Source organism: Medicago truncatula, chromosome 4 (genome assembly GCF_003473485.1).
Source record: "Medicago truncatula cultivar Jemalong A17 chromosome 4, MtrunA17r5.0-ANR, whole genome shotgun sequence".
Classification (NCBI taxonomy): Eukaryota; Viridiplantae; Streptophyta; class Magnoliopsida; order Fabales; family Fabaceae; genus Medicago; species Medicago truncatula.
This window is the reverse complement of record NC_053045.1, coordinates 43,967,767-43,984,047: the sequence shown is the minus strand read 5'-3', so window position 1 is coordinate 43,984,047 and position 16,281 is coordinate 43,967,767. Positions and strand designations below refer to the sequence as shown.

The following is a 16,281-nucleotide window of genomic DNA, read 5'->3' as shown; positions in this document are numbered from 1 at the left end:
TTGAGAATGCTAGAAAAATTCTTTTAAATTAAGTAAGAAATTTAATCAAATTCCATAAACCATGTTCGAAGTATCAAAGGGTAGATTCATGGGATACAGAAGTACAGTTCTTTCACAGATAGTTGTAACAGGACAAGACCTAAATTAATTGGAAACCATGAAGACGTCACAAAACGAAGTTTAAATCATAATAACAGAGAGAGCATTCAACCTGAGCACACATACACTAAATGTTATGAAAGATTTTCCTTAAAAAGTATCATATGGATTCTCTCAAACTTCAATTACAAGTCTCAATGCACCCAAATCACCCGCTTTCTCTGTTAATCAATCACACATAAACTGCACCTGAATGAGCACTCATCAAATACAAAAGATGTAATTTAATATGTTTCCTTCCTCAAAAACAAGCCATCATCCTTACAAGTTAAAAATGAGTAGTTCTGTCTGCCCAAGCTATCAACATAACAATAGTCCTCCGCCATTAGATTTATTTCATAGCTGAACATCAAATTACAAAACTTAAATGGGATCGCTGAAAAAGTCTAGACAGAATCACTGGAGGGGGTGTGGGATGTTTAACGGTTGTCCAATAATATTTAGAATATTTTCTTTTTAAATGAAGAGGCAAAAGAAAGAAAAGATGTCTATGTAATAATTACAAGGGTGGGATCAATTGAAATCAGGTTTCAAATTTTCTGACACCAAATTCTATCCCTCCATTTTCTTTAATCTAAAGGCTATAACCAATTTAATCAAATAGCATGTGACCTACTATGTCTCTCCTTCAGAGTCTCTCACTATCTCTTTCTTGGTACCCCTATGCCAATTCAACAAAAATAAGCTACCCTGTAAGCCACCAGAATAAGCACAAATAAGCATGCGTGATTTGGTCTTAAAAGCTAACTTTAATAATCTAGTGTCATTTGACCCTATCCCATATTACAAATATAATTAAGGGAAAATTCAACAAGTTTAAAGAACTTTCTTTTTGAAGTGTAACGATAGGATTAAATTTTCAACAGAAGGTTTAACCATCAAAGAAGACTTGAAGCCGGCACATAAATCAGAGTTAGAATAGAAGGACACTCACAGAGAGTCTTCGATGACAAGACAGCTGGAAGGCTCAATCTTTAACCTCCTAGCAGCTTCAAAGAATCTGATGCCATAAATCACAGTTTTTCAGAAGAAAATTATCTTACTTGTATAGTAAACAAGTAACCCTCAATAATCAAGGCTAAACAAAACGTATTTTGCATCTCACATGTCAGGGGAAGGTTTCCCTGTTCGAACTTCATCACCCCCAATTATAACAGAGAAAGAATCTTTCCATCCTGCATGGGAAAAGAATATGAATTAAGAAAATAGCTCATACTTTCATTATCACAAACAATGACAAAAGGAGTCCAAGAAGCGCAAGGTTTCTGAAATAAATTGATACCATCATGAAAGGATATTTTGGCATCAATGCTTTCCCTTGGAGAATTTGATGCCAAGGCCATTGGAACTCCATTGCTCTTCAAATGTTTAATCAACCGATTGGCACCAGGAAGTGCTTTAATATTGCACCACCTAACATGAGAATCAAGCAAAAACTTAGAAAAATTCCCTCATAACTTTGAAGTACAAGTTCAATTGGATTAACCAACCAAGTAACTGTGTTTACAGGAGCTTTATAAAACAAAGGAATTTACTTGCATATCCAATATGAAACATATGATACACAAAGGTTTCCAATTGAACAAAGATCGTATCGGACCATAAACTAATTGATTGGGGACAAATTTTCCAGATGTTGAATACATATTGGTTAATAAATTTCCAAAGCTAAAGAGGATTGGATATGGTTCCTATAAATGAGGGATTCACTTTATATGAAGAAGCGAGTAGTTATAGCCAGTACTTAAAAACATCAACGATTGAGATTGTAATCATATTCTCGTGTATAACTGTGTAACTATTATGAACTTTGACTCAACATTCAGCAATGTTGTTTAGAAATAACAATTTATTGCAATCGGAGTAATGGATAAAAAGTTAAGTATGTGGTTTACAACAATATTAGTCTAGAAAACCCAATACTCATCAATCACCCAGAGTTATACGTCTAAAAAGGAAGTATCCTCTATTCAAATAAAACATAAAAAATCCTTTCTGCAAAGTGCATACTGCCCTGAAATGCCCCAATGAATAGCCTATTAAACTAAGATCACAAGAGCTAACCAACTCAAAAATTAAAAAACAAGGTAACAGAATATCATCCTACGAAAACAATGACAGACTACGAAGTTATTTATATTTGAAATCTGTTTTTTTAATCAATGACTATGATAATAATTCCTCGCATTTTTTCTTTTAAGTCTTGCAATGGTGAATCTAGTGTAAACCTCCCCCTAGAGGCCTAGACCCCTAAGATATTAGCAGCATAGTATTACAAAACAAGCTCCAAGAATGACACAAGCAATGAAGCACATACAGTCCTTGATGCGTGTTGAACACTGACATATATGATTACATTGAATTATAATATTTCCTCAAATATTTATATTATTGGACGTGCCTGTGCTTCATAGTCACAAGCCTATGCACCCAGAGGGTTTCAAGTTTCAACCATCCATCTCTACTGAAAGTCAACATTTAAAAAAAGGATTAAGAAAGTAATATAAGAGTTAAGAGATAGTAATTACTGATCGGAGAATTGCGGTGAAAGCTCGGAAACAAATTCAATTGGGGAGCAAGGAAGTCCATAATCTTCAACAACAGCAGAAGCAGCTTCCAACGGTGTTTTCCCTACAATTTTAAGTGTTTCTCTTCCATCCCATTCTTTCCCATACTTTCCCAACGAAACCTTTAAAACGTTGCAAACTATGCCATCTGTGTTGAGCAACGTGCCATCCAAATCAAGGATAACGCATTTAATCAATCTTCTTGCAACAGACATTTTCTAATCTGCAATGAAAAATTTAGATAATTGTTGGTGGAATTGAAGTAAGAGGGAGGAACCGTGAAGAGTGTTCGTTCAACCTTTGGAGTTGTTTCACAGACAGGGTAAAGATGATGAAGTATTTAACCAATTGTGAATTTGGACTAGATGGATGGTATTGGTAGGTAGAGTAGAGTTGAGTTTTGGTAAGTAATTTTCAATTACCAGGTAGAGTAGAGTGAGTTTATAAGACCCTTTTAAGAATTTTTTTTTGTCCCTTTTTATAAGATTCCTTTGCTATTTTCAACTACATTAATTATTTCTTTACATATATACCCCTATTTATTATACATCTTTTTCTTGAATCAGCAATAAATCTCTCTTAATATAAGAAGAGAAGATGTTGTGGAAATCCTATTAATGCCCCAGCCTGGTTAATTGACAAATCACCAAAGTAAGGGTAAAATCTGTCTTTAACTTACTTTATTCAACCAAATTACCACAATTAACTAAGATGATGTCATGTAACTACAAATAACTAGTTTAGTTCATTTGCTCTTCATAAAGTCATTTCCATTTGATGCCAACTAAATAAATCCGATTTTGGTTGACACGGAAAACGAAAAAAGTTTTCTTTTGTACAAAAAAGATATAATCTAATGTCAGATCTAGAATCAATTGGAGGCAAATTTTCAATTTCAAATTTCAAATACTCTTATATTGTCATTCACTACTCTTTCATAATTTAATACTCTCTCATTCTCTCTCTTTCAAAAAAAAAATAAAAAATCTCTCTCTCATTCTCTCAACTGTCTCTCCTCTCTCATTTTCCTTTTCCTCTTCTCTCTTTGACAACAAGAAGAACACGGCAGGTATAAGAATTCATTTTCCTAATATCATTAATTATTTCATTTGTTGTTGACCTTCATATCATGTATATTTAACAAAAACAGTCCTAACACAATTTTAAAATTATATCAACAACAAAAAAGCAAATTTTACATCTACAAAAAAAAATTTACATCTCTAGAAATAAAACAAAATCACATCCAATTTCATATTTGTATTGTTGTTGTTGCATGTAATGGAAACAAAATATGTAAAGAACTTGACCTTGATGAAGACAACAGCCCAGGTTTAAGTGTTTGTGTAAAAATTCTGACCCAGATCTGGAAAACACGTAAGCTCTTTCCCGGCGCGGTGGTTGCAAGCTCCGGCGTGGTGGTCACCGGCGAAGGTTGTCCGTTCCTGATATTTTTAAATGGAATTTGTAGAGAAGATGGAGGGGACTCATTTTATGGTGATGGGTTTTCAAAAATGAAGATGGTGGAGCAATGTAACGACCGCCGGAGACACACTGAATGAGGGAGGAGGCGGCGGCTAGGGTTTGTTTAAGAATGAGAGAGTTTTCCAGATTTCTTTGGTGAAGAGAGAGAAAATTAACTTTGAAATAAATATGGTGTGTGGAATAAAGTTAAATGACAAAAAATAAAATAAAAAGAAAATTATAAAAAATACTCTAGGTTTGTACGAGATAGAAAGGGGTAAAGGAGTATCGACTTTTTTTATTGCAAAATTAATGTAACATAATAAAAATAAAAATAAATAAATTCTTTAAAAAATATATAAAAAATAATAATAATAATAATTTCTTTATCAAATAATAAAAAAATAGTAGTAGTTTATTTAACCTCTAAAAATATAATTTAATAAATGTTATTTTACACACATATATATATATATATCTAACGACGTGTTTTTTTACAAGATCTAAAGACGTGTTGTTACATTAATTAATGAATATTAAAATTTAATTTTTTTTTTTATATTCATAAAAACATAAGGTAAATATACTTCATTGTTACATAAAAATAACGGTAAAACATAGATCGTTTGATACGTACAACATACCAAAGAGAGTAGTAGAAAAATAGTAATGTGTATAGATTTGAAGTGAGGCAGTAACTGTAACGCCCTAGTTGTTATTAATTATTTTTTTAATTTATTTTAGAGTCTTTTGTATGATTTTAATATGAATTATGTTGATTGGTGTTGATTTTTGGTGTGCTATATTTTATTATATGATTTATTATGATAATTATTAAAATAATGTGAGAATTAATATTATTTTGAAAATTTGGGAGTTAATTAGAATTTAATTGAATTTAGTGGGAATAAGGTGTAATTAAAGGGAGTTATAGGGAGTTAAGAAAATAGAAAGGAAGTTAAGTTAAGAGTTAGAAAGACAGAAAACTGTCTGTACCTACAATTAAAACTTGGGAGGAAAACAGAGAAAACCAAGCCAAGGGGAGAACAAGAGCAAGAGGGGATCGATTTTGCTGTAGCTTTGTTTGTGCAATTGAATTCAGGTAAGGGTGAGACTATCTCTCAATGGTAATGGTTATATAATTCTGATTTTGGTTTAGCATAGTTCTAGTTGAAATTGGGAATTGGGGGTTAGGTTTTTGGAGTATGATTCTTGGATTGAAAAGTGTAGAAACGATGGCAATTGTGTTAAGAATCGATGTTCAGATTGTAGAATAAACATAGGTTGAGTTTCCTATCAAATTTGGGGTTTGGGTGGATGAAAAATTGGGTTTTTGGCTGAAAACTGGTCTGTTCCCGTAGGGTTGTTCGTCGCAACTCGCCATAGCGAGTAAACTTACTCGCCTCGCGAGATGCACAGAGACAGCATCACCTGTTTCGCGTTCTTGCGTCTTTTTCACATGTTTCTGTTTTGAATTGGTCTTTGGTGTAAACATGAAAGTTGTAGATAATTTTGTTAGCTTTCCAATGGCTTTAATTTGACTCGAAAATGATTTTTGGTTTATGAGATATGATAAAAATACTCAAAGGAGGTCTTAGTGAATTTTTATGAATTTCAGCACAACTTTGTCAGAATTTGAAATGAAAACTGGTATTGATTGGTACAGAATTGGCCTTAGGTGTAAACACGAAAGTTGTAGGTATGGATGTTAGCTTTCTAATACCGTTGGTTTGACTTCAAAAGGATTTATAGAACTTGAGTTATGGTCAAATTACTGCACGTAGGTCACAGTGAAGAATTGTTTATGATTGATGAATTAAGATATGTATGTATATATTTGTGAATACGATATTGTCAATGATTGATGAAGTGTTATATGTATATATGATGTTTTAAGATGTTGATTACCATTTGATGTTGTTATATCTTGAGATTGTTTGTGTGCTGCCATGTCGCTGTTTATTATTGATTAAGCTGCATATGTTGGTTAATATATTGGCTAATGTTGTGGGTAATGTTGGTTAATAAGTTGGTTAATATTTAATTAAAGTGGGTTAATGTTTAATTAAAGTTGGTTAATATTTAGGTAACGTTGTTTATGTTGTTGATTAAGCTATTGAGGTTGTTGTCTTAAGTATAGTTATATTAAATTATGCATTATCCTGAATGGTTGGATTGCTGAATTGTCGAATGTTGCTGATGGCTGTGATGTATGATTTATTATTTAACCATACATGTTGTAAAAGTGGAGTCATATGGAGTATGTATGCATGGTCAAGTTGTATGTAGATATACACAAGTAGGTCCATTGCATATGCATAAACAGCGGAGAGGACTCATGTCCTGGAACATTAGTTGTTCACAGCGGTGAGGGCTTCGGTCCTGATGAATGCTTTAACCATTCAAAAGCGGTGAGGACTTCGGTCCTGGTTGGTACCGCATGCATAGTTGCATTTGTAGAGGAGTCTTAGTGGAGTTGTCATGTCTTGCATGAGTCTTAGCGGTGGTGTCGAGTTGTTGCATGAGTCGTTGGTTTTAATTATCATTTGGTTGATGTTGTTAATGATGATATACTTATATATTGATGAATTATTATTATGACAGGGTGATAGATTTAATTGATGAGTTAGATATCTTTTATTGATGATATTGTTGATTATGAAATATATACATATATTGGATAATTGTAGTTATCGTCGTTGTTGGTTGAATTAGTAAGTGTTACTAAAGTTAAAGAGGTAAGAACATTATTGTTAAATATATGTAGTTGTTTATATTGCTATGATGTGATGATTATGTCGTGTCGTTTATATTATTATGAGAAGATGTTTATGATATTGATTACGATGTTATGATGACTGTTTATGGTGTTGAATATGAGATTGTGATGATGTTACATGATGATGATTATGAATGTTGTGATGATGATTATGAGATGTTATCTATGAGTTGTTAAATGTACTTGATGATGGTTATGTTAAGTTGATAAGTTGTCTTTTATTCATGAATTGCTAATGGAATGTTTCATGAATAATTATTATTATGAAATGATGATGTTACGGATAGTTGCTAAGTTGTCCTCTATTCATGAGTTGTTAATAAGGTGCTTGGTGGAGAATGTTAATACGAATTAATGATGTTGTTATGTTGTATATGAACTATGAATATGATGTTGTTACGTTGTTTATGTCATTGATTATGAAGTTGTCATGTTGTATACGAATTATAAGTATGATGTTATATGATTATGATTAAGATGTTGATTATGAAGTTAAATGATGTTGTTTATGATATCGAGTTATAACTGTTGATATGATGAGTACATGATATGGTTTAGGAGTCGTTAAACGAATTATTATTACTAATTGATGGAGTTTAAGTTGTTAGATGCATTTGATGAATTATATATTATTATTATTGATTGTGAATCTCACCCCTTCTGTTTGAAAATGTTGCCCTTCCTATGGGTAACTTGCAGGTGACCCTGAGTAGTTGGTGGTGGCTCAATGTCGTGTCTAGGGCTCTGATACGTGGGATGAGAATCATTATCTATAATTATTGTTGTTTTTCCTTTCCATGTATCAATTTTTGGAACTTGTTGATGTGGCCCTTGTCGGTTGACTTAATGATGATTAGGCTTAATGCCAAGATGTTGTTGGAAACTTAAACTGTTGATGTTTATTAAATGCAAACTTTCCGCTGCATAATTTTTGAGGTTATGAATGATGTCGATTTAAATAGTTTTATTTTCTATTTAAGGAATTTTGAATTTGCAATGTAGCATGCCCGTTTGGTGCTTAACCCTGATGAATAATTGTTATTTAATCACTTTTGGGTAACGGGGTGTTACAGTAACAAACGATGTATAAATTAGTTTAAGAGACAAGTTTTAAAAAAGATTGACAAAATATATCATACAAGGGTCAACTCATCACTTCATAATTTTAAAATAATTGTTTTAAACGAGACAAGTTGTCACTTCGCAAAAATTTTAAAAAATTATTATAAAGACATGCTGATATAAATTTTAAAATAAGTATTGAACATATTTTGGTCGCGGTCGGAGTTTGAACCCCGGACCTTGGATATATTATGCATTATCCAAACTAACTGAGCTAAGCTCACGAGGACATAAGTATTGAACATATGATTTGTCATCACTGATATATATTATAAAATAATTATTATACACGAGACAAGAGATACACTGATATATATTATTAAACATTATTCTCCTTCCTTCAAAAAAACATTATTCTCTTTTTTTTTTCAAACCATAATGTAAGTGAAAAACTAACTTAAAAAAATAATATAATTATACACAACATTTGTTATCATTGAGTACAAATTCAAAATAATTATAACACACAAGTTTTAGCCGATATGAATTTTAAGATAATTATTAACCATATGACATGTCATCACTGATATATATATATTATAAAATATTTATTATACATGAAACAAGTTGTTATTGTTAACTTAAAAAAAAAAATAATTATTATTATTATGGCGAAATTGTCACTGATACAAATCTACTAACATCTAAATCTTCTAACAATATCTAAAAAACGAAGTCCAGCAAAATAAATAAATTAGTCTACAGTTATTAGTGGAAATTAGTTATACATGACCATTATCTGTAATTAATTTTTTTAAAAAAAATTAGAACATAATAAACAAGTCGTCACTCATATAAATTTCAAAATAATTATTAACCATGTGACATGTCATCACTTATATATATTTTTTTTTTGAAGAAAATCACTTATATATATTATAAAATATTTTTTTGAGGGATTATATTGTAAAATATTTATTATACACGAAATAAGTTGTCATTGTTAACTTTAAAAATTATTATTATACATGGGCGAAAGTTGTCACTAATATCTACTTTTGAAGGACTTCGATTATAAATGATTGATCTACAGTTTCAATACTTGTGAAACTTATTTATTAAAAAAATCTCAAATCCAAACCAGATCTGATACATATAGTCACTTATGGTGTTGTTTTTCTTGTTGCATGCATAAAGTTGAGAAGAAATTACACAGATCTGATACTTATCTTTTAGTGTCTCTTATGTTGTTTTTGTTGTTGTTGTTGTATGTATGAAGTTTGAGAAAAAATTGCACTCCATTGATGTAGTAGATGCAAAAGAAGAAGTATTGTGTATATATTTAGGTGCTATAGTGACAATTTCAGTTAATAGGCAGTCAAAAACATGGTCTGAACTCTAAAGCATCCTAAACATTTGAGTTTTGTATGGAGTGATGGGGTCAAACGTGGTAAAAATTTACAAAGAAACAACGAAAGTGTTAGACAACACAGATCTCAAAATTACTAATTTTCAAGATTCCTCTTATTTTCTTTTAACTCATTTAAAAACAAAACTTTTTTATCTCAATATTTTTTTTTAAAGTTCCTTTTAAAATTTTGACAAAAAAATAAATAAAAATTCCCTTTCAAATATACGGTATACGGGAGAGAGAGAAGTCGTTATCTTCTCTTTCAAAATTAATACCACTCAATTAATTTTTATTATATATTTAACTATTTAAAAATATTAAAATTATAAAAATAATATATTTAACTATTTAAATTTCAAAATTATTTTTCTCAAAAAAAAATAAATATTAAAACTATGGTTATACATGTGACTATTCACCAATATTTTTGCTCATATTAGTTATTGATAAAAAATTTAAAACTACGGTCATACATGTGACTATTCACCAATAATATAATTTTAAAATGATTATTATACATTGGACAAGTCGTGAGTCTCACAAATTTTCAAAACAAATATTATATATAGAAGAAGTTGTCATTGTTGAAAATTTAAAATAATTATTATATAATAGACAAGTCGTCACAAATAAAAATATAGAAATAATTATCATCACCGTTAAACACATACACGGGATTGTATTGATTAAATGTCCAAAATAAATATTAAGCTACATATTATAAAATAATTATTATACATGAGTCAGGTTGTTTTTGATAAAATAAAATAAAATAGTTATAACACAAAAGACAAATCGACGTTGATATAAATTTTAAAATCTTTATTTCACACTTGATAAGTGTTCAATGTTCAAATTTAATAATTATTTGACACAGGTCAAATCGACACTGATAAATTTTTTAGCATAATTGTTATAGACGATATAAGTTTTTTTTTAAGGATTATAGACAATGTCACTGTTGAAAATTTAAAAATCTATTATTATACACATGAGATGTTGTCAATAACATAAAATTAGAATAATTATAACGTACAATACAAGTCAACAATTATATAAATTTTAAACTAACTGTTATATATAGGACAAGTCGTCAGGGATACAAATTTTTAAATAAATATTATACATAGGTAGAATTGTCCATGGTAAAAATAAAAAATTATTATTATGCACAGTACAAGTCATAATATATATAGTCAAAATGTCATTGATATGTGAGACGTGTGAGGATTTCGGAATTTGAATAATAGAAAGAGAGTGATAATGTGTATAGAGTTGAAGTGTGGTAGTAGTGCGTGTGGTGTGGCGGAAATTTTAAAAACTATCATAAAAAGAAATTTACAATTAATTAATAAATGTACAGAATAAGTTGTCGTTGATTAACTAACTTTTATACACATAACCAATTGTTATTTATAAAAGACTGGTCTTGCTAAAACGTTCATGCTATTTATAACATCACCTCACTTCAAATCTATAATGATATTGAACCCTCATAAACTAATATGCACGGGATAAATAAACATTGACTAAACTTTCAGAAAATAAAATAAAATACACGGGATAAATTATCATTGACTAAACTAACCTTGATTTACACAATAAGTTGTCCTTTATAAAAACTGTTCATGCTAAAATATTTAAATTATTTATAACATCATCACCTCAATTCAATTCTACAACGATATTGAACACTGATCAACTAAAATGCACAGGATAAACAGAGATTGAATAAAATTTCGCAGAAAACTGAAATGCATCGGATAAGTGGTCATTAACTAAAATTTCAAAAGTAACATAAATGCACGAGAGAAGTTGTCGCTAACTAAACTAACTTTGATAAACAATATTTAGAAAAAATTGGTTTTGCTAAAATGTTCATGTTGTTTATGATGCCACCTCACTTTAATTCTATAATGATATTGAACCCTCATAAACTAAAATGCACGGGAGAAACGAACATTGACTAAACTTTCAGAAAAAAATAAAATACACGGGATAAATTATCATTGACTAAGCTAACCTTTATTTACACGACAAGTTGTCCTGTATAAAAATTGTTCTGTTAAAATGTTTAAACTATTTATAACATCACCACCTCAATTCGATTCTACAACGATATTGCACACTTATCAACTTAAATGCACAGGATAAACAGAGATTGAATAAAATTTCGTAGATAACTGAAATGCATCAGATAAGTGGTCATTGACTAAAATTTCAAAAGTAACATAAATGCACGAGATAAGCTGTCGCTAACTAAACAAACTATGATAACCGATATTTATAAAAAATTGGTCTTGCTAAAATGTTCCTGTTGTTTATAATGTCACCTCACTTTGATTCTATAATGATATTGACCCCTCATAAACTAAAATGCACGGGATAAATGAACATTGACTAAACTTTGAGAAAAATAAAATAAAATACAAGGGATAAATTATCAATGACTAAACTAACCTTGATTTACACAATAGGTTGTCCTTTATAAAAACTGTTCCTGCTAAAACATTTAAACTATTTATAACATCATCACCTCAATTCAATTCTACAACGATATTGAACACTTATCAACTAAAATGCTCAAGATAAACAGAGATTGAATAAAATTTCATAGATAACTGAAATGCATCGGATAAGTGGTCATTGACTAAAATTTCAAAAGTAACATAAATGCACGAGACAAGTTGTCGCTAACTAAACTAACTTTGATAAACGATATTTATAAAAAATTGGTTTTGCTAAAATGTTTCATGTCACCTCACTTCAATTCTATAATGATATTGAACCCTCATAAACTAAAATCCACGGGATAAATGAACATTGACTAATCTTTCAGAAAAATAAAATAAAATACACAAGATATATTATCATTGACTAAACTAACTTTGATTTACACAACAAGTTGTCCTTTATAAAAATTGTTCATGCTAAAACATTTAAACTGTTTATAATATCATCACCTCAATTCAATTATAAAATGATGTTAAACTATTTATAATATTACATGACAAGTTGTAATTTTTTTTTTTGAGCAAAAGTTGTAATATTATAATAAACTGTTGGATATTATTTTTAATATCTATAAAGACTTAAAATATACACACAATATCTCATTTTCCATTATATTCAAATATTATAACACTGTTTACGTTTCAAGTTTAACAAATTTAAATAAACTTATGTTATGTAAAAATTGTATTATATTTTAATGTGCATTATCATATTCTGCAAAATGTAACAATCATTATAGAGAAATAACTGCCCATCACATGTAAAGAAGTTATATTAACATTTTCAAAACCTAAAATAAAATATTACATCAAATTTTTAAATAATAATATATAACAACCATTAAAAAGAAAATCAGACTCTTTTAAACAACAAATGGTTACTGTACCCGTGCGTCAGCACGAGTATGTTACTAGTAGCATATGGAAAACATAAACTAACTCTCTCTCTTAAGGATAAACTTGTAAAAACAACGGTACTTACAAACAACTTTAATATTAAATATTCACTTTCTTAATAGCAAAAGGGTCTTATATAGAGACGGAGGTAGTATTTCTTTATGGAGAAAATTAGGTACAATTCCTTAGCTGCATTTCGTATGAAGTTTTGGTTCGTAATTTTCAAGGATTTCTTTTTGGACTAGATGAATACATATTTTTTTTTATATAACAAACTTTGAGAAAATTATGGATTTGAGGTGAATTTAGTTAAGAAACATACGAAAAGCACGTAAGGAATTGTACCTAACTTTTCTTCTTTCTTTATTTTTGTCCCGGCGTTGGATTCATCGGACGGCTGAAATCTATACTTCTAAAGCAGAAGCGCAAATTTTCCCTGTTCTATCAACTACAAGCTGATTCCTGCCTTCTCAGCCCTTCGTGGATTACAAACGCTCTGCTTTTTTTACCCTGGTTTGTGAGATTTTCACTTTGTCCTATTTGATTCGGTGTTTACAGCTTTTTTTACGTCTGCGTTGGTCTACCAGTAACTCATCAGTTGTTATAGGCTGTGCGCAGCTGCGATTTTTTCCAATTCGCTGTGTTCTTTTGCCCCTTTTGCTCAGAGATGTGGAAAATTTCCCCTTTGTGTCAGGGTTTCAGTTTTTCTCAGGTAAAAAATTTATTCGATCTGACAATGGCTGATTTCTGGTTGAAGGGAGGGAGGAGCGTCTATACTCTATACAAACCATAGGGGTTTATTTGGATTTTCAAAACCCCATAGATCAGCTTTTCAGAGAGAATAGAAAGACTTCACACATCTCTCTCTTTCCAAACCATTGTTTCTCTTCTCCTCCCCTCATTCTCTGCGGATCTACTCATCTTCATTCTCTCTTTACTTTGATGCATGGTTGCTGAAACAGATTGGGTAACAAAGTACAAAAAAGGATCTGCAAAATTAGTTCACTCTCCACACATATCTCTCTTCCAACCATTCTTTGTCTTCTCCTTCCCTCCATTTACATTAAAGTTTCAGATCTACAAAGAGTTTTATTTTATCTTCCTCTTCGTTGCAATAAACTTCTGATACGGCATCACCTTCGAATGGGAGCACTGAGATTGGCAGCGCCATGGAAGTTCCTATCCTCCAACACTACAGTCTCAAGGAAATGATGAGGATGAAGATGAGAAGATATCCTTGACAGGTTTAGTTTTTAATGTTTGTTATTAGTATTAGTACTAAATTATTAGAAATGAAATAAGAACCTTGCTTAAGATAATTTCTTAATTTAATTTTCAGGTTGAAGATTTTTGTTGGAGCTGCTGCAAAATCTGGTGGATATTGAAATGGTTATTTTCAACTTTGAAATGTTTGTGTCAATTGCTATTTTTGCTTTGATGATAATTTGTTTTTAATTCGTGCAATAAACTGACATAGGGAGGAACATAAATCAGCTGAGTAAACATTATCCAATGATGTTCTCCGATTATTGAAGATACTATTGTCATGTGCAGGAAGTAGAAAGAAATTATAGATGAATGAGTGAAGTTGAATCCACAAGTAGACAAAAACACTCTCATGGGTAATCTTTATATTTTGAGGAGTATTTGTCAGAGAAATATTTTATTCTATTCACTTTTTTATTTTGGAAAATTGTGTTGGAACAAAATGTGTTTCACAATGAACCTTATTGAGTTTTGATGATAACAAGGTATTAAAAATTGTCAATTGGTTATTACTAATAATTGTTCAAGTGTACAGGACCAAAGGCTACTCAAGTTATTTCAATAGGTCTTGGAAGAACAATGGAAAGAAAAAGAAATTCTGAGCATCTGAAGAAAACTGCTCCTGAAGCTAAACTGCTCCTGAAGAGATGACGTCATCAGAAGCAGAAAGTCATCAGAAGCAGAAAGTCATCAGAAGCAAAAGTTTTCATCAGAAGCAATATCTTCACCAGAAGCTACATTTGATCTTTTAATCAAACTGAAGATTCAAAGTAGCTGATTCTCAATTCAGTCTTATCAAAGAAGAACGAAGAATTGAAAGGGAGGTATCAACGGATATATGGATAGCACTGAGCACTTGTCTCTCATTAATAGAGTTGACAAAGTACAAGTGTACAACCACTACCTCCACTACTCTGTTTTCTGTCTACGCTACAAGACAAAACAACAGCCATGCCTGCAGAATTTGTACACTCAAGATGGGAATGAATTTGAAGTTTATTCTTCAAAGGACTACACCCAAATCAGGCAAAGGATCACTGGTGGATAATCAAAGGATTTCAAACGACTCTTTAGACGTGCTGATTATCTCAACGTCTCTTTCACACCTCTATATAAAGGAATGAAGACTTGAAGATTTTAGAGAGAGATACATAAGTTTAAAAGCGCCAAAACTCTGTCAATTTGATTCTAAAAAGCACACTGAATTTCTGCACTGATTTGATACATCTTAGAAATTCAAAGTCTAGAGTCTTTTCTGTATTGTATTGTGAACACCACTGATTGTATATCAAGTGTTCAATTCAAACTCAATTCTCTGTATTTTTGTTTGATTAGAAGTCTCTTGCCTGCGTGCTTGAGCATTAGAAGTCTCTTGCTTAGTGCTTGAGCATTGGAAGACTCTTGCGTGTGTGCTTGAGCATTGTTTTGTGAAGTCTCATACTTTGAAAGTATTGAGCAGTTGTAATCTTGTGATTATAGTGAAATCTCCTTGGAAGTGCAAGGGGGACTGGACTACTTCCGTGTTGTGGAAGGAACCAGGATAACTGCCTGTGTCTTTGTCTTTCTTTTCTCTGCTCTGTTCTTTTCCGCTGCAATCTGACTCTGATCATTTCATCAGAAGCAATCAAACTGCTTCTGAAGTTTTATCAGAAGAAGAATCCTTTTTTAAGAGAAAAAGAAAACACAATTCAACCCCCCCTTCTTGTGTTTTTCACCTTCAATTGGTATCAGAGCTTGCTCTGTTATCACAGCACTTAACCGTGTTACAGTTCAAGATCTATTAGAAAAACATGTCTGGAGATGAGGAATCAGTTACTACAAAATACACAAGTGTCAAGCATGACTATGATACTGCTGACAAGAAAACAGACTCTGGAAAAGCTCCAAAGTTTAATGGAGATCCAGAAGAGTTTTCATGGTGGAAAACTAATATGTACAGCTTTATCATGGGATTGGATGAAGAGCTATGGGATATACTGGAAGATGGAGTTGATGATCTGGATTTGGATGAAGAAGGAGCTGCTATAGACAGAAGAATACATACTCCTGCTCAGAAGAAGCTTTATAAGAAACATCACAAGATAAGAGGAATCATTGTGGCTTCTATACCTCGCACCGAATACATGAAAATGAGTGACAAATCTACTGCGAAGGCTATGTTTG

At 31.0% G+C, this 16,281-nt stretch overlaps 1 protein-coding gene across 6 annotated transcripts in view; it reads right to left on the bottom strand.

The window, feature by feature from the left end:
* LOC11421860 (bifunctional riboflavin kinase/FMN phosphatase) overlaps positions 1-16,281 on the bottom strand; it is a 33,237-nt gene that overhangs the window by 1,481 nt on the left and 15,475 nt on the right. For 2 of the 6 annotated variants that reach the window (XM_039833283.1, XM_039833284.1), the window contains 4 exons: positions 2,688-2,949; positions 1,442-1,572; positions 1,265-1,334; positions 1,094-1,159 (listed from right to left, as the gene is read on the bottom strand). In XM_039833283.1, coding sequence (XP_039689217.1) covers positions 1,094-1,159; positions 1,265-1,334; positions 1,442-1,572; positions 2,688-2,941 — 521 coding nt within the window. In that variant the 5' untranslated portion in view covers positions 2,942-2,949. Of the gene's footprint in view, positions 1-1,093; positions 1,160-1,264; positions 1,335-1,441; positions 1,573-2,687; positions 2,950-3,024; positions 3,200-4,036; positions 4,392-16,281 lie in introns of those variants that run through there. The other 4 variants (XM_003608184.4, XM_003608183.3, XM_039833282.1 and 1 more) reach the window with 4 other exon arrangements.